Source organism: Cervus canadensis, chromosome 16 (genome assembly GCF_019320065.1).
Source record: "Cervus canadensis isolate Bull #8, Minnesota chromosome 16, ASM1932006v1, whole genome shotgun sequence".
Lineage (NCBI taxonomy): Eukaryota > Metazoa > Chordata > Mammalia > Artiodactyla > Cervidae > Cervus > Cervus canadensis.
This window is the reverse complement of record NC_057401.1, coordinates 13,190,526-13,213,661: the sequence shown is the minus strand read 5'-3', so window position 1 is coordinate 13,213,661 and position 23,136 is coordinate 13,190,526. Positions and strand designations below refer to the sequence as shown.

At 37.9% G+C, this 23,136-nt stretch overlaps 1 protein-coding gene across 3 annotated transcripts in view; it reads right to left on the bottom strand.

Moving 5' to 3' along the window:
- SGTB (small glutamine rich tetratricopeptide repeat co-chaperone beta) overlaps window positions 1-23,136 on the bottom strand; it is a 49,102-nt gene that overhangs the window by 4,876 nt on the left and 21,090 nt on the right. For all 3 annotated transcript variants that reach the window (XM_043488996.1, XM_043488998.1, XM_043488997.1), the window contains 5 exons: window positions 7,597-7,701; window positions 2,023-2,161; window positions 1,864-1,926; window positions 1,148-1,185; window positions 229-312 (listed from right to left, as the gene is read on the bottom strand). In XM_043488996.1, coding sequence (XP_043344931.1) covers window positions 229-312; window positions 1,148-1,185; window positions 1,864-1,926; window positions 2,023-2,161; window positions 7,597-7,701 — 429 coding nt within the window. The remainder of the gene's footprint in view (window positions 1-228; window positions 313-1,147; window positions 1,186-1,863; window positions 1,927-2,022; window positions 2,162-7,596; window positions 7,702-23,136) is intronic.

The following is a 23,136-nucleotide window of genomic DNA, read 5'->3' as shown; positions in this document are numbered from 1 at the left end:
ATCTTCTGGACACCTGCCCTTCAGGCAGAAAATTTCAATTTATGAACCACTTCTAAATTTAATAACTAATGAGGTCACTGCTAACTAACAGTAAAAGATAAAAATTTAAAAAGAAAGCCTTGGTCCTCTTACCTTAGAGACAAATGGTAAAACATAAAGTACTCAAACTGTAAAACATAAAATACCTTTTTTGTTTTTTTAACTATTTCTATTTTAAATACAACTTACGCTTGGATGAGGCTAGACAGGTCAGTTAGGCCCCCAACACCAGCAGCAGGCCCCCCAATAGCATTTGTCATCATTCCTGACATTCTAGAGTAGGCAAGAGATAAGTCAAATTGGCATATATTCTTTTTTTTTAATATTTTTAATTGGAGGGTAATTGCTTTACAATGTCATGTTGGTTTCTGCCATACATCAACGTGAAACCAGCCATAGGTATACGTATGTCCCCTCCCTCTTGAACCTCTCTCCACCTCCCACCCCATCCCATCCCTCCAGGTTGTCACAGAGCACCCGAGTTTGCAAATTCCCACTGGCTATCTATTTACATATGGTAATGTATATGTTCCCATGCTGTTCCCTCCATTCGTCCCACTCTCCTTCTTCCACTGTGTCCACAAGTCTCTTCTCTATGTCTGCCTCTATTGCTACCCTGCAATAGGTTCATCAGTACCATTTTTCTAGATTCCATATATATGTGTTAATATGCAACATTTGCTTTTTTTCTCTTTGTAACTTCACTCTGTATAACATGCTCCAAGTACATCCACAACATTAGAAATGACTCAAATGCATTCCTTTTTATGTCTGACTAATATTCCATTGTATATGTGTACCACAACTTCTTCATCCATTCATATGTCGATGGACATCTAGGTTGCTTCCATGTCCTAGCTATTGTACACAGTGCTGCAACAGACATTGGGGTACATGTGTCTTTTTCAATGAATTGGCATATATTTTTAACAGGCAGCATACCAGCCAAGGAAAGGAGGTAGATATACCCACATTGGGTAGGCCAGATGAGTGTGACTTTAAGTGCCAATTGACTGACAATTAGGTATCATTTTGGAGCTAATGTGCTCAAACTAGGAGCCTGACAAGTGGAAGGGAGAAATGTAATATACTCTTTCTGTATACTTACAGCTGTTGTACTTGAGGATTCTGCATTAAACTTGCTGCCTAGAATTGAAAAATGGTATCTCTCATCAAAGGCAGTTAATATTTAGGGATCTTTAAAAAAGTTTTTCTTTTTCAAGCAGAGAGAAGCTAGATCATGTATATACTAACATTTTACAGAGATTCGGTGTGCTATACAAAGTGAGTGGGAATATAAAAAAGAGGTACTAGGAAAAATGGTATTAACATTACACTGCACAATAAAGAGATTACAAACACTATAAACTAAGGATATTGGCAGCACTTTACTTCCTCCTACTGATCAGACAAATAAAGCCAAAAGAGCTTAGGAAACCACAATAGCCAAAATCCTCAGACTTCAAATACTAGATACCTTCCTAGGGTCACTTTCACCTAAGAGGGTAGTTTTTAGCCTTCTGTAGATTTGCAGATCCCTTTGCCAATCTCATGAAAAATACAGTTCTCTCCCTAGAAAAATGTACATATCCATATATATACAAAGTTTCATCTACAGTTCCAAGGAATCCAGGGGCTTCCTGAAGTTCACCCATGGCTTTTTCACAAAGCAGTGCATGAGTAGGTTAAAAACTTCAGCGATAACATACCACCACTGCTACCATTGCCATCGCAAAAGTTCTCTTTCTTGTTTCTAAAAACTTTGGAACTATTTAGTTCTAATGGGAAATAGAGCCAGCAAAGCAGAAAAGGAAATATACTCACCATACTAATGAAGGCTGGATTATTTATTAAGCTAGCCATGTCAAAGCTCAGTCCAGTTCCTGTCTGTAAAACATTTATATCTGAGAATTACTCTTAAACACTACAATTTGATAATTGTGAATGATAAAATATTTCACTTATTTGGCATTAGTAACTTACAGGACTAGATCCCTCTCTTAACTTCTGTTCTGCTATTTTCAGATTTGATTTATAGGAATCATTTTCAGGGTCAAGATCTAATGCCTTCTGATAACTTGTAACTGCTTCTTGAAATTTATTCATGGCAGTGAGGGCCAGCCTGAAAAGAATACATTTTGAGAGTATAAGCTGTAAGACTGAAGAACATTAGGACACCACAAATGTCATCAAAGTCTATCTTGGTATTCAGTTTGAGTCCAGATCACAATTTATTTATTCATTGTACAGTTGACCCCTGAGCAGCATGGATTTGAATAGCAAAAACCCACTTATACGTAAAATTTTTCCAACAGTAAATACTATATAGTACTGTACAATCTGAGGTTGGTTATATCTGCAGACACAGAGGAACCATAGATGTGGAGGAACTGTGGATACAACAGTTGACTAAGTTACACACACATTCTTGAACACAGAGGGTCAGTATTCCTAACATCCACATTGTTCAAGGATCAACTATTGTATGGTTCACAGGAATATCACTTCTTTTTAACTCCAAGATTCTGTAAGTCTGGATTCTCTCCCTTCTGCTTGGTGCCAACCTAGGTTGTCCTACATGAATCAAGAACTTAATGATTAGAATTCCCTAGTGGCCCAGTGGTTTCACTGCTGAGGGCCTTGGTTTAATCCCTGGTCAGGGAACTTAAGATTCTGCAAGCTGTGCAGCATGGCCAAAACAAAAAACCAAAATAGAGCAACAACAAAAAATAAATATTTATGTATGTATAAGTGAATCACATATAACTATATAACTGGACATGGAACAACAGACTGGTTCCAAATAGGAAAAGGAATATGTCAAGGCTGTATATTGTCACCCTGCTTATTTAACTTATATGCAGAGTACATCAAGAGAAACGCTGGGCTGGATGAAGCACAAGTTGGAATCAAGATTGCCGGGAGAAATATCAATAACCTCAGATATGCAGATGACACCACCCTTCTGGCAGAAAGTGAAGAGGAACTAAAAGGCCTCTTGATGAAAGTGAAAGAGGAGAGTGAAAAAGTTGGCTTAAAGCTCAACATTCAGAAAACTAAGATCATGGCATCTGGTCCCATCACTTCATGGGAAATAGATGGGGAAACAGTGGACACAGTGTCAGACTTTATTTTTTGGGGCTCCAAAATCACTGCAGATGGTGACTGCAGCCATGAAATTAAAAGACGCTTACTCCTTGGAAGGAAAGTTATGACCAACCTAGACAGCATATTAAAAAGCAGAGACATCACTTTGTCAGCAAAGGTCCGTCTAGTCAAGGCTATGGTTTTTCCAGTAGTCATGTATGGATGTGAGAGTTGGACTGTGAAGAAAGCTGAGCGCCGCAGAATTGATGCTTTTGAACTGTGGTGTTGGAGAAGACTCTTGAGAGTCCCTTGGACTGCAAGGAGATCAAACCAGTCCATCCTAAAGGAAATCAGTCCTGAATATTCATTGGAAGGACTGATGTTGAAGCTGAAACTCCAATATTTTGGCCACCTGATGCGAAGAGCTGCCTCATTTGAAAAGACCCTGATGTTGGGAAAGATTGAGGGCAGGAAGAGAAGGGGACGACAGAAGATGAGTAGTTAGATGGCATCACCGACTCAATGGACATGAGTTTGGGTAAACTCTGGGAGTTGGTGATGGACAGGGAGGCCTGACGTGCTGCGATTCATGGGGTCACAAAGAGTCGGACACGACTGATCGACTGAACTGAACTGAACTGAATCACTGCTATACACCTGAAACGAACACAGCACTGTAAATCAACTATTGTTGTTTAGTTGCTAAGTCGTGTGTGACTCAACTATACTTCAATAAAAATAACTATTTTTTTAAAAAGAAATTATTATACAGAGTGATGTAAGTCAGAAAGAGAAAAACAAATATCATATTCACACATAAACAAGGAATCTACAAAGATGGCACTCATGAACGTATTTGCAGAGGAGCAATGGAGACACAGGTGCACAGAACAGACGTGTGAATATGGCAGGGGTGGGGGGAGGAGAGAGTGGGGCGATACGTAAACCAGAGAGCCAGTGGGAATCTGCTGTGGGATTCAGGGAGCCCAGACGGGGCTCTGTGCCATTCTAGCGGGGTGGGTGGGTGGGGGGGTGGGAGGGAGGTCACATGTATGCCTGTGGCTGATTCATGTCGATGTACGGCAGAAACCAACAACACTGTAAAGCAATCATCCTTCCATTAAAAATAAATTTTTAAAAAACTTAATGATTAGAAATGAATCTTATATACCCTTCCACTTTTAAGCTTACTGTGTGAACTAATTTGCTTTATGAATGATTAAGCTCCACAAAAATGTGGGTTGACTAACAGTTCTGTGGTCATGTAACTCCATGATGCTAAAACTACTTTAAGAACTCCAAACTAAATTTGTCCTTCACTACGGCCCACTTTCTTCCTTCTTAACAGAGACACTGGACCACAGTAAATATCACTTTACCATAAAAAGTAAAAAAAGTAAGCTGTGATGTGTCAGCTAATTACTCTTGAATAAGACATGTTAGTTTTTTAATAGATAAAACTGGCAATCCTTATGCCTCAAATAACACACATTATCCCAGGCACAAGTCAAAGAGTTAATTACTAAATTTAATGTTTTCCTCTACCTAGTTAGGATTTATTTACTGGGAAATTATTTCAGAACTAAAAACTAATGGTGTATATGGAGAGAGTATTGAGGGTTTTATTTTTCTAAGTTTATTTTTAACAAATTACTCCAATTCTTTCTTTACTCACTTACCTCACAGACTTCTGATCTAGATAAAATATAATGCCTAATCATAGAGGAAAATCTCTGAACCTAATTAGTTTTCTCCCAATCATGAAAGATACTTTATCACAAGCCTCAATTAATTAAGTCAATATATGCTTATTGGAATCGTACTATGTACCAGGCGTTATTTTAGACTCCTCATTGAAAATGGTAAAGTTCTTGGGTTTAAGAAAATTTTATTCTATCAGGGGAGGACAAGCAATAAACATGCAAATAAAAAAACATAATATTAAAGAGAATGAATAGGGGCACTAAACAATGAGAAGAAAGCAGTCATAAGCAAATTAGAGGAGAAACATTTTAAATAGAAGCAACAAAGAACACCAAGGCCCTGAGAATGATGCAAGTTTAGTATGCTTAAGGAAAAGGACAAAGGCTGAGGTGGGAGCACCGAAAAAAAAGTGTGGGAAGAGATGATGTCAGGGAGTATTATGGGACCACAATTTGGAGTCTGGATTTTATCCTGGTTGCAACAGAATGACATAATTTGATTTATGCTTTAAAAAGCTCACTCTGGCTTCTCTGCAGAGGATCGACATGGGTGGAGAGAGTAGAGTGAAGGCAGGGAAATGAGTTAGGAGGCTACTGCAGTGGCCTAGATAAGAGATGGTAATTTGGACTAGAGTTGTAAACAAGACAGCAACCAATGCTTGAATTCAAAAAATATGTGGAAACTAGAATTGGTAGGACGTCCTGATAGGTTAGATGTGTCAGGTATAATAGGAATGAAGGATGATTCCAAGGGTTTTGAACTAAGTTCTGGGTAGGTAGAATGACAGTATATTTACTGAGAGGAGAAGGATTTAAGGGAACAGGAGTTCTGTTTGGGACATGTTAAGTTTAAATGCTTATTAAAAATCTAAGTGGAGATGAAAAAGAGCTGATTATATGAGTATGGAGTTTAGACGTATAACTTAAGAGATCCATAAACATACACAGTTGATTTTCATTATCTATAATAATTATGCGCTACAAGGACACCGCAAACACTAAATTAGCAAACACTGAACAATTGCTCCTAGGGGAAATGTAATGTTATGTTCCTGTGAGCCTCTGGTCACAACATTTTCATCAACCAATCACTACACAACTTGTTTTTATGTGTGTTTCTGTTTAAAGAAACCTTATCTAATTGATTCACAGTCAATTGTACTAACTCATGCCTGAACAAAGCTTATCTAACTCAGGTATTTTCTTGGGGCACACTACAGCCTCTTTGCACACAGAAACGCTAGACCACACTTCGGCCTATGTCTGGGCAGCCACTGTAAATAAAAACACAAACATGCAAAAAATATAGCACTAAACAGACTGTGAAAAGGACACTCATTTTAGAGCATGAGAGCTGAAACAAAAAAGACTGAGCACTGCCTTATCTGACCTCAACTGAGATCTTGTACATCAGGTGACTTAAGATTTTCGCCATTCAGCAGATGCCCACAAAGCATACTGAGTACAGATTTGGATCCATTAATACAGAGTATTGGCAACAGATGAAATTTTAAAACATGGGACAGGATGAAATCAGAGAGAAAATACAGACAGAGAGAGAGCAGCCGCAGAGGAAAGAGCCCCATGGCATATCATTATTTAGAGGTGGCAGAGGAGGAAGAACCAGTATTAGCGACTGAAAAAGAGCATCCAGTGAAGTAGAAGGAAAACCAGGAAGCATGGTGTCCCAGAGGCCTAGAGAATGAAGAATTTCATAGAGAAGTTAATCCTGGGAATTCCCTGATTGACCAGTGGTTAGGACTAAACATTTTCACTGCCTTGGCCCGGGTTCAATCTCTGGTCGGGGAACTAAGATCCCACAAGCTGTGCAGTGCAGCAAAAAAAAAAAAAAAAAAAAATCATGCCACATACTAAAAGATGGGGTAGGATGAGAATACAGAACTAAATACTGACCTTGGAAAAGTACGGACAACTGGTGACCTTGAACAGAGTTCTCAACAGAGTGATACAGATAAATGTCCTACTGGAGTGAGCTGAAAGAATAAGAGATGATGAAGACCAGACAGCAAGTACAGACAACTATGAGGGGCTCTGCAGAGAAAGAGGAACAGAGGAATGATGTAGCTGGGTAAAAGGATGGTTCTAACAGATGATTTTTTATGATCTTTTCATATGTAGTCATTATCGCTGTTACAGACGGGAAAACTGGTATTGTAGAAGATACAGGAGAAGATTACAAATGTAAAGTCCTTGGTCCAAAGGCATGAGATCTAAAGCATGAGTGAATGCATTAGTCTTAGATAAGACCCCTTCCATTTGAATAGGAAAAAAAGGCTATCTGTGCAAATACACATGTGGGTAAACTGGTGGATTTGCAAGTAAGAAGATGAATTTTTTTCTAAATGCATCTATTTTATCAGTTTAGTAAAAGGTTGGGAGGACCATGGAAAATGCAGTGGAAATTTGGAAAGAGTATGTGTGAAACAGTCAACTCAGAGAGGGGTAAGGTGAATTTAGAAGTGTAGTAGGATTAGCTGCCAAAATACTGTGTGCTTGAGATTTGCAACCTTGAATATGAAGTAGGCCTACTCAGTAAGGTTGTTATGATTTTCCACAACCACCACCCATTCATCATACACTAATCATCTCCCTCCCAAGACAGAATCGCAGTCATTTCCTCCCTCAATGTTATATTTATCTTATTAGTCCAGAGGGTGCATATGAAGCAGGAAATTCAAAACCAAGCCATTAAGAACAGCATATCTGATACTACTTGGTAGTACTTTGAACATTCTCCATAACTTACCCCATTCTCCCATAGGCCTTGCTGTACTTTGAATCAATCGCTATTGCTTTTTCACAATCCTTTATTGCATCTGTGTAGTGACCTAATTTACTCTGAGCAGCAGCCCTAAGAGAAAGAGAAGAGATTTTTATTATAAGAAGCATTCAAGGCACTAATGTAGATTTCCAGGTGCTATAAAATTATATTTTCCTTGTCCCAATTTGCATATCACTCCCAATAAATATCTAAATCAAACTAAGATAATTCTATAACCAAGTGAAAATTCAGAAACAAAATTCGGAGAAAATATATACTTTGCTTCCCCCAGTTTGCTTTGCTATAGAAAAGGTAAAATATGAGAACCCTACAACTGGTTTGCCTGCTTTCTAATTTGCCCAAACAGAAAACTGAAAACAGCAAGACATTTGGGATTACTTGGGAGGCATAGAGAGTGATGGCTGTGAATGGCCACTCAGAGTGTTGTGCTGTTAAATGATCACATAAGGTTAAGATCATCTACAAGTCAAAGATGAAAAATGAAACTTAACCTATGTGCCTAAACCTGACTGTAAAATGAGTATGGCAATGTATTCAATCTACTTAGCATAGAATCTCAGAGAGATTAAGGACTGCAAGTCCTTCAGACTGAATGGTTCCATAATGTCTCCTGCCCTCCATTCCAACCATTACCCCATACCTTCTCCTCCAGACTAAGTATTTCTACTTTATTCGCTCAACTAATCTATCTGTTAGGGGCAAGCTAATGCATATCTATTTTTCTAGACATAATGGACAGAACAGTAATCATAATTATATTCTGGTGGGGAAGTGGGGCGCTGAGGGCTAGCAGACTATAAAAGAAAGGCTGTGGTGAGTTCAGATTTCCATCAACCTTTGTTTACACTGCATGAATAAGACTACTCAAACTAAGGTTATAAAAATTTGAAAAATAAACATAGTCTTCTTTGCTTGAGTTAAAAAATATAAATATGAAGGTAGAGGATTCAACAAACCTGTCTTGGTGGTTCATGTAAAAAAGTGGTATGGTTGATTTGACTGAATACTCACTACGAAACTAACAGGATGACAAGAATGTCCATTACAAATGACCATTAAGGGCTTCCCTGCTGGCTCAGTGGTAAAGAATCTGCCTGCCGATGCAGGAGATGCAAGTTCGATCCCTGATCCAGGAAGGTCCCACATGCCATGGGAAACTAAACCTGTGCACCGCAACCTCTGAGCCTGAGCTCCAGCGCCCCGGAGCCACAGCGACTGAGGCCTGCGTGAGGAGCTCCTGGGCCACAGCTGAAGATTAGCCCCTGCTCGCCCCAATGGGAGAAAAGCCCTCGCAGTGGTGAAGACCCAGCACAGCCAAAAGTAAATCAATAAAATTTGAAAAAACAATTAAAAGAAGAGATATAGAATGCTATCACTTCCAAATAATTAGAGAAAATCAAGTAAAACTAACAATCAATAGAAAGCAAAAGAGAAAACAGAGTGAGGGAGAGGGAGAACAAAACAAAATAAAAGCTAGCAGGAAAAAATTCAAAAATACAAGGAAGGACAAAATTGCCCAGATTAACATCAATTTCTCAAGCTGTATACATATCACTTCCAAATAAGCACGCACAAGTTGAAGTTAAAGGGATAGAAAAAGACAATGAGGTAAACTGAAAACCAAGCAAAAGAAAGCTGTTATAGAAACATTAACAATAGACATAAGGCAAAGGACCTTATTAAGGCTACTAAGTCATCATTTATTAACATTCTTTCTTAGTTCAATTTTACAAAAAAATGTTTACATGACTCAGAAGTCAGACATATATTAAAGGCCTCGTGCTCATCTTCCAGAGGGTGGTTGGCAATGGGGTAGATGGGATAGAAACGAGAATGACACTTCAAAAAGGATGAAAAAGTAAACCTTCAAACAGAATAAAACAGAAGCAAATAACCCTAACTATATATCAAAAGCAAGAATTCAAGTAACTCAAACACAGTGTTCTGAGTATGCAGCCTTAGTAAGATGCATTCTAAGAACAAAAAGTAGACTGCAAAGAAATTCTGAAGTTTCCTTAGTAAGCCTGCTAGAGCGTGTTGGCAGCACGTGTGTGCGCTCAGTTGTGTCCAACGCTTTGCAACCCATGGACTCTAGCCCACCAGGCTCCTCTGTCCATGGGATTTTCTAGGCAAGAATACTAGAATGGAGTAGGTTGCCATTTCCTCCTCCAGGGGAATCTTCCTGACCCAGGGATGAAACCTACGTCTCCTGCATCTCCTGTACTGGCAAGCAGATTCTTTACCACCGAACCACCTGGGAAACCCAATACCAGCTGAAGAATAAAGCTTATCGGAAAGTACACCGGTGCTGTTGGAAAGCAGGGCTCTCTTCTGGAGACAGATACAAATACAAAATGAGGGAAGGTAAGGAAAATCTCTGTGACACTAGATGTGAACTGAGAACATCTGGATAAAATGATGACTTTTCAAAAAATATTATTTTCTAGCTCTGTCCTTTTAAAGGACCTGAAGCAGTAACATTTCAGTAGAAGCTATCATGCCTTGCAATCAGATCTCGGTTTCTAAATACAATTTTCCACTAAAAGGAGTTCCTTGCAGAAATAGTTGAGCCCAGGTTTAAAGACAGAGAAAGTACAAAGCATATCTGGAATACCTTGTTCTCCCAGAAAGCAAGAAAGTGTTCAAAAACAAATGAAGGTATATAAAAGGACAACCAGTTAAAAGGCTCCCACTAGACAAATACAGGATAATTTAAGGGTCAAAATGATAAGTAGGTAACTTATTAGAACACATTGAATAGTGGATTTTTTAAAATTCATGAGTCCATATGATACCTCGAGAAGACGAAGAGAGAAGCTGAAGAAAGTGAAAGGGAAAGAAAACTCTTCTTTACAGAAATACGTGAGCAAATATAGGTAAAGGAAAAGACAAAATTAGAAAATTACTATTTTGTAACCATTTATGTAATAATGATTCAGGGACAGTTCATGAATGGATAACAAAACACTGAGTAAAAGACTGTCGGTGAACAGGATACTAACATGATTTGACCGTATAGTTTTTACCTTTTTTAACTGAAATATAATTATGTACAATTTTATGTTTCAGGTGAACTACATAGTGATTCAACGTTTATATTTGTTATGAAATGATCACAATAATTCTAGTATACAACCATCCCGGTACAAAGTTATGACAAAATTATATACCACATTCCTTATGCTGTATATTATATCCTCTGGCTTATTTATTTTATAATTGGAAGTTTGCACCTCTTAATTCCCTTCGTCTAATTTCACCCAACCCATCATTCCACTCCCCTCTGGCAAACACCCATTTGTTCTCCATATCTATGAATCTATTCTCATATTGTTTGCTTATTTGTTTTGATTTTTAGATTCCACATACAAGTGAGATCATAGAATGTTTGTCTTTCTCTGACTTATTTCACTTATTTGATACCCTCTAGATCTAGCCACATCGTTGCAAATGGCAAGATTTAGAAGTATTTATGGCTGAATAATTTCCATTTTATATATATAAAACCATATCTTCTTTGTCCCTTCATCTATCAATGGGCACTTAGGTTACTTCCATATCTTGGGGACTGTATATAATGCTATTAATACAATGAATACTGGGCTTCATTTCCCCAAATTACTGTTTTTCTTTTCTTCGTATAAATACCTAGAACTGAAATTGGTGGACTGTACAGTAGTTCTATTTTTATTTTTTTGAGAAACTTCCACACTGTTTTACAGAGTGGATACACCAAATTACACACCCACAAACAGTGCATGAGAATTCCCCCTTGTATACGTCCTCACCAATACTTACTATATGGGCTTCCCTGGTGGCTCAGAGGTTAAAGCATCTGCCCGCAATGCGGGAGACCCGGGTTCGATCCCTGGGTCGGGAAGATCCCCTGGAGAAGGAACTGGCAACCCACTCGAGTATTCTTGCCTGGAGAATCCCATGGACGGAGAAGCCTGGTGGGCTACAGTCCACGGGGTCTCAAAGAGTCGGACACGACTGAGGGACTTCACTTCACTTTTGCTGATAGCCGTTCAATACCATTGTGGTTTTGATTTGCATTTACATGATGATTAGTGATGTTGAGTATCTTTTCATATGTTTCTTGGCCAACTGTGTCTTCTTCAGAAAAATATTTATTCCGGTCCTCTGCCCCCTTGGTTGGTTGTTTTTATGATGTTGAGTTGTATGAGTTTTTTCTGTACAGTAAGCAATTGTCTAATAAACATATAGTTGCAACTCTCTTCTTCCATTCAGCAGGCTGCCTCTTCATTTAGCAGTTAGAATTATTCCTAAGTATTTTACTCTTTTTTGCATGCTAAGTCACTTCTGTCATATCCTCTGCTGTATAACAACTGTTTAGTTAAATACAGTCCCATTTGTTTATTTTGCTTTTATCTCCCTAGCATGAAGAGACAGATGCCAAAAAATATTGCTAAGACTTATATCAAAGAGTGTACTGCCCATGTTTTCTTTGAGGAGTTTCATGATTTCAAGTCTTACATTTAGGTCTTAGATTGGAAAAAAAAAAAAGTCCTGGATTCATTTTGAGTTTATTTTTGCATGTAGTATGAAAATTGCTATTTCTTCTTGAGTCAGATTTAGTAAGCTACAACTTTTAGGAAACTGCCCATTTTGTCCAAGGTTCATAATACTTATATTCACTTAAGGTTTTTTAAAAGTTCTGACTGTATCTGTAGTTCTCTGTTTTACTCCTGATTTCTTCCTCCCCCACCTTTAATCTCACAAAATCTTTTTTTCTTGCCAATCTTCCTCCCTGCCCCACCCCACCCCCAACCTTTGTCTCTGCTATTCATACACTGAAAGAACCAACTCTGGTATTTTTTGCAGATTGTCTCTGTTTTTAAACATTACCTTTTGTCTGGGGCTTCCCTAGTGTCTCAGATGGTAAAGAATCTGCCTACAATGCAGGAGACCCAGGTTTGATCCCCATATTGGGAAGACCCCCTGGAGAAGGGAATGGCAACCCACTCCAGTATCCTTGCCTGGAGAATTCCATGGACAAAGGAACCTGGTGGGCTACAGTCCATGGGGTCACAAAGAGTCGGACACAACTGAGTGACTAAACACACACCTAGTTTGAGAAACTGATCCAGTTTCATGCTTTTGCATGTGGGTATCCAGTTTTCCCAATACAATATTAAAGAGACTGTCTTTTCTCCACTGTGTATTCTTACTTCCTCTGTTGTAGACTACCTGACCATGTAAGTGTGGGCTTGCTTCTGGGCTCTTTTCTGTTTCACTGATTTGTGTCTGGTTTTTCACCAGCACCACACTGCTTTGATTACTTTCACTTCGTAGAGTAGTTTGAAAACAGGCAGCATGATGCCTCCAGATTTGTTCTTTTTTCTCAAGAATGATTTGGCTATTTGGGGTCTTTTGTGTTTCCATACAAATTATGGAATTGTTTGTTATACTTCTGTAGAAATTGTCATTGTTATTTTAATAGGGATTGTACTGAATCTGTAGACTGCCTTGAGTAGAATGATCATTTTAACAGTATTAATTTTTCTAATCCATGAGCACAGTGTATCTTTCCATCTGTTAGTGTCATCTTCAATTTCTTTCACCAGTGTCTTATAGTTTTCTGAGTACAGGTCTTTTATCTCCTTAGTTAGAAATATTTCTAAGTATTTTATTCTTTTTTGCATGCTTAGCCACTTCAGTTGTATCTGACCTTTTGCGACCCTGTGAACTGTAGCCTATTAGGCTCCTCTGTCCATGGAATTCTCCATGCAAAAATACTGGAGTGGGTTGCTATTCCCTTCTCCAAGGGATCTTTTTGACCCAAGGATTGAACCTGGGTCTCCTGCATTGCAGGTGGCTTCTTTATTTTTTTTGATGCAACTGTAAATGGGATTGTTTTCTTAATTTCTCTTTTTGTTAGTCTGTCTATAGTGTATAGAAATGCAGCATATTTCTATATATTAATTTCATATTCTTCAACTTAAATGAATTCATTTATTAGTTACAGTAGATTCTGGTGGTGTCTTGAGGGTTTTTTATATACAGTATCATGTCATCAGTAAACAGTGACAGTGTTACTTGTTATTTTCCAATTCAGATTCCCATTATTTGTTTTTCTTGTCTGATTGCTCTGGCTAAGACTTCCAAAACTATGTTGAATAAAAGTGGTAAGATAAACAAGTCCTTGTCTTGTTCCTGATTTTAGAAGAACTGATTTTAGCTTTTTACCACTAAAGATGATGCTGCCTATGGGTTTGCCACGGTTCAGTTCAGTTCAGTTAAGTCACTCAGTCGTGTCCGACTCTTTGTGACCCCATGAATCGCAGCATACCAGGCCTCCCTGTCCATCACCAACTCCCAGGGTTTACTCAAACTCATGTCCATCGAATTGGTGATGACATCCAGCCATCTTATGCTCTGTTGTCCCCTTCTCCTCCTGAACCCAATCCCTCCCAGCATCAGGGTCTTTTCCAATGAGTCAACTCTTCGCATGAGGTGGCCAAAGTATTGGAGTTTCAGCTTCAGCATCAGTCCTTCCAATAAACACCCAGGACTGATTGGATCTCCTTGCAGTCCAAGGGACTCTCAAGAGTCTTCTCCAACACCACAGTTCAAAAGTATCAATTCTGCGGCACTCAGCTTTCTTCACAGTCCAACTCTCACATCCATACATGACCACTGGAAAAACCACAGCCTTGACTAGACGGACCTTTGTTGGCAAAGTAATGTCTCTGCTTTTTAATATGCTGTCTAGATTGGTCATAACTTTCCTTCCAAGGAGTAAGCGTCTTTTAATTCTATGGCTGCAATCACCATCTGCAGTGATTTTGGAGCCCCAAAAAATAAAGTCTGACACTGTGTCCACTGTTTCCCCATCTATTTCCCATGAAGTGATGGGACCAGATGCCATGATCTTAGTTTTCTGAATGTTGAGCTTTAAGCCAACTTTTTCACTCTCCTCTTTCACTTTCATCAAGAGGCCTTTTAGTTCCTCTTCACTTTCTGCCAGAAGGGTGGTGTCATCTGCATATCTGAGGTTATTGATATTTCTCCCGGCAATCTTGATTCCAACTTGTGCTTCTTCCAGCCCAGTGTTTCTCATGATGTACTTTGCATATAAGTTAAACAAGCAGGGTGACAATATACAGCCTTGACGTACTCCTTTTCCTATTTGGAACCAGTCTGTTGTTCCATGTCCAGTTCTAACTGTTGCTTCCTGACCTGCATATAGGTTTCTCAAGAGGCAGTTCAGGTAGATGGCTTTAATTATGTTGAGGTATGTTCCCTCTATACCCACTCTGTTGAAAGCTTTTATCATAAATGGATGTTGAATTTTGTCAAAAGCTCTTTCTGCATCTGTTGAGATGGCCATATGACTTTTATTTTTCAATTTGCTGAGTTTTATCTTCAGTGGTGTATCACACTGATTGATTTGCAAATATTTAACCATCCTTGTTGCACTGGGATACCCACTTGATTGTGATGTATGATTCTTTTAATGTATTGCTGAATTCAAATAGCTAATATTTTGCTGAGAATTTTTGCATCTATGTTCTTCAGTGATGTGCTGTGCTGTGCTGTGCTTAATATCATCAGTGAGACTGGCCTATAATTTTCTTTTTCTGTAGTGTGTTTGTCTGGTTTTGGTATCAAGGCAATGCTGGCCTCATAAAATAAGTTAGAAGTATATCTTCCTCTTTAAATTTTTGAGGATAGGTGTCAACTGTTCTTTAAATATTCTATACAATTCACCTGAAAAGTCACCTGGTCCTGGGCTTTTGTTTGTTGGGAAGTGTTTTGTTGTTATTGTTTTTAATTACTGGTTCAATTCCATTACTAGTAATTGGTCTGTTCATATTTTCTATCTCTACCTAGTTCAGTCTTGAGAGGCTCTTCAAGATCGTTCAAGTGGGTCTAACCCAGCTCCCTTCAAACAACTGCCTCTGCATTGGGACTTGGAGACTGTTAGATTTTCCCTGCACCCGTTAAAAGTAGAGCCTCTCTTTCCTGGAGTGCTCTGGCTCTCCTGAATATAATCCCTGCTAGTTTTCAAAGCCAGACTTTCTGGTGACTCACCTAGCTTGTGCAGGACTCTGGGCTGAGGAGCCCAAGGTGGGGCTTGGACCCCTCACTCCTTGGGGAGGGTCTCTGCAATTACAGTATCTTTCCTGCTTGTGGGTCATTGACCTAGGATTGTAGATCCTGCCTATATCACATTTCCACCCCTCCTTCTTTTTATCTTTACTTTATATCTTTTCTGCTAATGTTCAGGTCATCCTCTTATATATTCACTCTGTTAGTAGTTCTAATTTTCATATGCCACTAGGAGGAGGTGAGTTCAGTGTCTTCGTACTCAGCTATCTTGAGGAAGCACCCCATATCTTTAATTATAAAAGAGTAATAGAGGGACTTCCCTGGTAGGCAAGTGGCTAAGACTCTGCACTTCCAATGCAGAGGACCCACATTCGATCCCTGGTCAAGGAACTAGATCCCACATGCCACAACTAAGACCTGGCACAGTCAAAATTAAAAAAAAAAGAAGAGTAATAGAAAGGCATGTTAGTCACCACCTTAAGATATCAAACTCAGAATCACTATCAACAGGACTGTTTGAAATTATGGGCCTCTTAATATAATGTAATGAATAGTATACATAATTATTTATGTAGGCTTTATGTCAAAATGTGACCTAAATTTAATCATGAAGAAGCAATCACACACATTGAGAACATGATACATTCTGTAAGATCACTGGCTTAACTCTTTGAAAAAATCTGTCATGAAACATAATCAAAAAAGACAGGGATACTTTCCAGATTAAAATAGACTGAAGTGATATTAAAAAAAAAGCAATGCATGATTCTTGATTGGATTCTGAATCAAAAACATAACTATAGATGGTATTTGGGGAACAACTGAAGAAATCTCAATATTAATGCTAATTTTCTTACATGTGAATGACATGATAGTTATACACAGTATATCTTATTCTTTGTAATACAACTGAAGAATTTAGGATCAGCAAGAAATTTCTGTGTGTGTACATACATCTATAGAGAAAAAAGACAAAGAGAGAGGAAGCAAACATGGCAAAACGTTAGCTACTGTTATCTCCAGGGTAAACATATATAATGTTCATTAACTAGAAGTAAGTTTAAATTGGTTTAAATTCATTTACCTAAACTAATAAACATAAATACAAGTAGTATATGTAATAAATATTATTTACAAATATGTATATGCAATATGCTGCCATGTCACTGTCTCACCATTAGAAGTCTTCAACTAGAGGCAATTCTGCCTTCTAAAATTCACTGAATCAATTCAACTCAAAATTTTGTTGAATACCTACAATATGTTAACACAGCTCAAAAGCAAATATACAGAACTGGAGAGGATATATCTTTGCCCTCTAAACATTCACTCTCTAATAGGGAAATAGATATGTAAATAAATAAACAATATGGTAAGTGCAACAATGGAAATATCAAAGGAAGAGGTAATATAGAGTAAGTTATGATTAACCCTATACAGAGCTGTCTAACAGAACTTCTTTCTGTCTAATAGAACTTTCTGTAATTGACAAGTGCTGCCCAATACAGAAATCCCTAGCCATGTATGTCTAAAGAACATTTGAATATGTTAGTGCAATTAAGGAACTGAATATTTTATTTTACTAATTGTAATTAATTTATATTTGAATAGCCATATGTGGCTAGGAGCTACCATACTGGACAGCACCACTCCATAGGCCATGGCAGAGAAGGAGAGGTTGAGGAGAGAAGAAATTAAGAAAAGTCTTCCCCAAATATGCAACATCTAACAGGGTTTGAAGGATGACTAGCATTTGACCGATTAGATAAGATGGGAAGTTTTCTCTGCAAGGAAGAGTGCATAAAAGCATGAAAAAATATCCCAAGATGGCATTTTTAGGAAGTCAGTAAATTTCACATTACATGTGCATAGAGAGTAAAGAAGGATTGGGTAAGAAAAGTGAGGATAATAAAGTTAAAAGAAAAGAGAGAGCCTATACTATAAAACATCTGAAGCGTCATTCAGAGAAGCTCAAATTTGATCATGTTGGTTATCTGGAACTAGTGAACACAAAGCAAGAGGTGGATGATTAATTTCATATTTTAGAACAATCCTTTTGGCAGAAGACTGGAGTAGAGAATGGAAATGGGAAGCCAACTGCAGTGACTAGTGTACTAGTTTAGCCAAAGTTAAGAATCTGGATGCAAATGAAGGAAGGAGCGAATGAGCTACTTGGGAGGTGTATGATAAAAGAAAACAAAGAGGTATGGGAGAAGGCGAGGGTGGGATGATCTGAGACAACAGCATTGAAACATGTATATTATCAAGTGTAAAACAGATCGCCAGTCCAGGTTGCATGCATGAGACAAGTGCTCGGGGCTGGTGCACTGGGATGACCCGGAGGGATGGGATGCAGAGGGAGATGGGAGGGGGGTTCAGGATGGGGAACACATGTAAATCCATGGCTGATTCATGTCAATGTATGGCAAAAACCACTACAATATTGTAAAGTAATTAGCCTCCAACTAATAAACGAAAGAAAAAAAAAGAAAGAGAGAGAGAGAGAAAGAAAACAAAGAGGAAGATTCCCTGATACTTACCTTCAGATCCTGGTATCAGGGAATAAAGCACACAGAATCAGACCCAGAAAGAAAGAGTGGGCAGAAAGAATGAGTGTGACTGTATTTCAATCCTGATAGCTTGAGCTTTAGATCACACACTGCAAGCTGAGATGAAAGATTTGTGCAGTTCACAAAAGAAAGAGGAGAAGCGCCTGAATCTGCCACTAGGAAAGGAAAGAGAAATCAGGCTATATTTGACTCTTCTGAGATGCAGCCAAACACAGTGTCTGAACTGAATAACAATGTGGTCTGCTCTCTCTGGCCCTGCTGTCTGATTATCAGGGCATAACTAAAGAAACTCCAACAGAACAAAGCAGCTGGCGTCCTCATGTTTTCAGACACCCTCACTTTCATTACCTTGTTAGAGCAAGAGCATGAATATAACTTGTGATCTTTTATAGGAAAAAACAGGCAGAAAAAACTTTACAGGTATCTAACATTTCACATACTGTATATTATATATATACATATATGTTATAGCAAAAACCTATTCTTACAGCTAGGAATTACACTGTTTTTGAAAAAAACAAATATTGAAAACCTAGAACTACACACACACACACACACACACACACACACACACACACACACACACGTATCATTACTCCTCACAACTACTCTATGAAATGGTTAGTATTACCTCTACTTTACAAGTGAGGATATTGAGGCTCAAAACGGTTTAGTAAGGCTAAGCAAGGTCACACAGCTAGTTAGTAGCTTAACTGATATTCAACTCCAAGTTCAACAAACCATCAAATCCACCTTCAACTCAAATTCCCATCAAGTGAGAGGCCTTCCAAATAAATTTTCTCCATCATGCTCCTTCTCTTTCCTGATATTTTTAATTCCAAGTCCCAGGGAACCTAATGACTATGTGCTGCTTGTAGAGGTGGAAGAAAACAAAATGTGTAACAATGTGGTCTCCGTTTCCATCTTTCTGGGAGCTCATGCAGTCTCTAAGCATTCCTTGGTATAACAACCTGATGCTTTCTCATTTTCCTGTTAAACTATGCTCTCCAACATAAAATACATTTCCCTCTCCTCTGTTTACCCTTGTTCTACCTGTCCATCAAATCCACCTTCAACTCAAATTCCTATCATGGGAGAGGCCTTCCCGATGACTTTTTTCCATCATGCTCCTTCTCTTTTCAAATATTTTAATTTCATTTATTGCTTCAGTCATTCAACCATGTATCCATCCCAAAAACATGACATGACCCTGGGTAAGGTAATGTACTTAGCCATGAGGCTGTACAAACAAAAAGACCTGTAAGAATACAGATGGCCCTGATTTACAATGGTTTAACTTACAATTTTTGACTTTACAATGGGGCAAAAGCAGTACCCATAAGTAGAAACCATACTTCAAATTTTGAATTTTGATCTTTTCCTGGGCTAGTAATATGTGATATGAAACTCCCTGGTGACCCTGGGTAGTGACAGGGAGCTTCAGCTCCCAGTCAACCCTGTGATCACGAGAGTAAACAGCTGACAAACTTAGAGCCATTCTGTACCCATGCAACCATTCTGCTTTTCACTTTCAGTACAGTATTCAATAAATTACACAAGACATTCAACACTTTTACTATAAAATAGGCTTTGTGTTAGATGATTCTACCCAACTGTGAGACTGATATAAGTGTTCTGAGCATGTTTAAGGTAGACCAGGCTAAAATAGGTCAGTAAATTAGGTGTATTAAATGCATCTTCAACTTATTACATTTCCAAGTTTATTGGGATGTAACATCACAAGCTGAGAAAGATCTGTACTCTTCAGGGATGGAAAACAGAAAACTAGCCAGTTTCATATGAAATACCATTTCATATTATAAAGTACTTGGAAATGTTTTAGACCTGTAAATCATTTGCTGTTTTATGTATACAAGTGTTAATCTAAGTGTCTGGTCACTTCAACATTACTGGAAATTCCTTTTATTTTTTCTACAGTCTTCCATGCATCTGACAAAAACTGGCTAAACTCTGGTGGAGGTACAATGCTGAGTACTATAGGGAATACGAATAGACAGAATATCTGCCCCTCAGCTGAAGTAAACAAGTATGCACATAACTGGGGCTTCCCTGGTGGCTCAGTGGTAAAGAATTCGCCTGCAATGCAGGAGACACAGGAGATGCTAGTTCAGTCCCTGGGTTGGGAAAATCCCCTGGAGGAGGGCACGGCAACCCACTCCAGTATTCTTGCCTGGAGAATCCCATGGACAGAGGGGCCTGGTGGGCTACAGTCCACAGAATCACAAAGAGCTGGACACACTGAAGCGACTGAACATGCATGCATATAATTACAAGGCAGAACATACATGATAAACTTGTGTAAGTGTTATACATCATGCTAAGTGCTAGGGACATAGACAAAAAAAGTAAAACTAAATCATAAGTTTTCAAGAAAGGACTCATGTTTTGCTGGTATCCAAGCCGAGCCTTAAGCATCATTAGAATCCTAAAAGGCCCCAAATAGACAATTAAGTCTAGAAAACAAAGACATGCTTAAGAAATATACCAAATGATTGTTTTCTAACATATAAAAAAAATCACTTTTATAAAAAGTAAACTTTGGTTCATCCTAGCAAGTTTAACATGTAAACAATATTTTGATTAATAATGAACTGTGAAAATGAAGATCAAAAGAAAGATTCAGATCTGCTATTCTGAGCTTCCAACTTTTGGCAGTCAGCTGGCTGAGAAAAATGGCAAGGAGTAGTTGGCAACACTACAGGCTACTGAGATATTTATAGCCACCAGAGTCTAAAAAAAATCCTAAAGCTTTCACATTTGTAATAAAATACAAATAAAGTTTTCTAATTATTTAATATTAAATTTCATACACTATTACTGAATTTCTCAAGGAAGAAGATACCACTCAAATGCAAAAAAGGAGCATAATTACTCATTTCAATTTGACAATAATTAAATGAAATGCAAGATGGGAATTGGCAAGAATTTCTCCTATTATAGAACTAGTGGACATAATGACTATTAACAAACGGTAATCTCATTAAAAATAAATCCTTTATTTTGCTTCCAATTCACCATATTTATGGTTAAGAGTACATGCCTTACTGAGCTCTATAAATAATCTATTTTACATTAACATTTACATCTGGTCATAATGTTCTGTGACAGTATTAAATGTATTTATTTGAAGATTTCATATGCTAAATGAAAATTTGTCCAGTCATCTGATTACAAAGAATAAAATTCAAACATAAAAGTAGAGTTGGGGAATTAATTCTCCACAAATTATTTGGATTTTCTATTTTTCTGACCTGAATTATTAGAACAGGTCAGTAAAGCAATTTTTTTATGGAGAGAGAAAATGTAGGCTTTAAGTATGGCCAGATGAAATTCCTTATGGATCCAACTCTCCCAAAGGTAACAACTATAAATGCTGGACAATACAAAACCAACAACAACAATTAAAGGTGGCCCAGATGCCTATGAATAGGAAAATGCCTAGACAACCTGTGATGCATTCAAAGAAACAATACTCAGTAGTTAAAAAGAAAGAACCACGCAACAATGAGACTGAATGCCAAAACCATTATGTTGATCAAAAGAAGACTCATACAAAAGGGTATGTATGGTATGGTTCCTTTTTTATGAGACTGTAACAGAGACAAATATTATCTATGGAAAAACAATAGTTTTCTCCAGTGAGTGTTTTAGGCACCTGACTCTGAAGGGCAGGTGGAACTTCCTGGGCTTGGGGTAATTTTCACTACCATGACAGGGGTGCTGAGTTACATAGGTGTATGCACTTGTCAATACTCAGTGAACACATAGTTAAGATTTGTGCTTTTTATTGCGTGTAAATTTTACCTCAAAAGAAAAGAAGGTAAAATACTGAACTCTAGTTAATGATATGCATATAAAATATTTAAGGGGAAAGTATACCAATAGCTGCAGTTTACCTTGAAATGCAGCAAAAATAAGAGAGGTACAAACAGATGAATAAATGGGATACAGCAAGTAAACTAAAACATTAGCGGCAAAATCTTGGTGTGGACATATGCATATTCACTGTAAACTTTCAATTTCATAAATTTTCACTAAATATGTTTGAGATCCCCAAAAAATGGAAAAAAACAACAACACTACATTAATTCAGAACAAGTCCTATAAGACCAACATCATTTCTTTTCTATTTTAACAGGATTACTATCAGACTGGTAACTCAGAGAAAAATAACTGACAACATATTTGGATCCTGATAAATTTGGCTCTCTCTTCATATTCTGATTAAAGCAAACCCCCAGATTACATGAACAACAATGATAATAGCTATTGCTGTGTACAACACTCTTTACTAGACACTATTCTACCACTTCATATGTACTAACTATTTAATCTCTATAACAATGTGATAAGATAAATACTATTATCCACAATTCTACCAATGGGGAAACTAAGATGTTAGGGTAATTTGCTCAAGGTCACATATATGTAAGTGGAAGAGCCAGAAAGTAGAACTCAAAGAGTATGGGTCAGAACCCCTGTTCTTAACTACTTCCCCATGCTGACTCTGTAACTCAGCTCCCCTAGCTGACTCTGTAACTCATATAATGTAATATATGGTGCTCTTCTCAAGCTTGTGGATGACATGAAGCTAGGACCAAAAGCAGATACATTACAAATTATCCCAAACAATTAAGGAACATATAAATCGAAGACTAGAACGAGATAAAATTCTATAAGGATAAAATATAAGATCCTTTTTTTGAGTCCAAACAACCAACTTTACCTCCTGAGACAACACTGATGCACAGCATGTGTTGGGCAAGAACCTGTCAAACGAATATACAACTGAGTGGCAAGACAGAGTGTGTGAAGGAGGAGGACAGGATTCAATAAG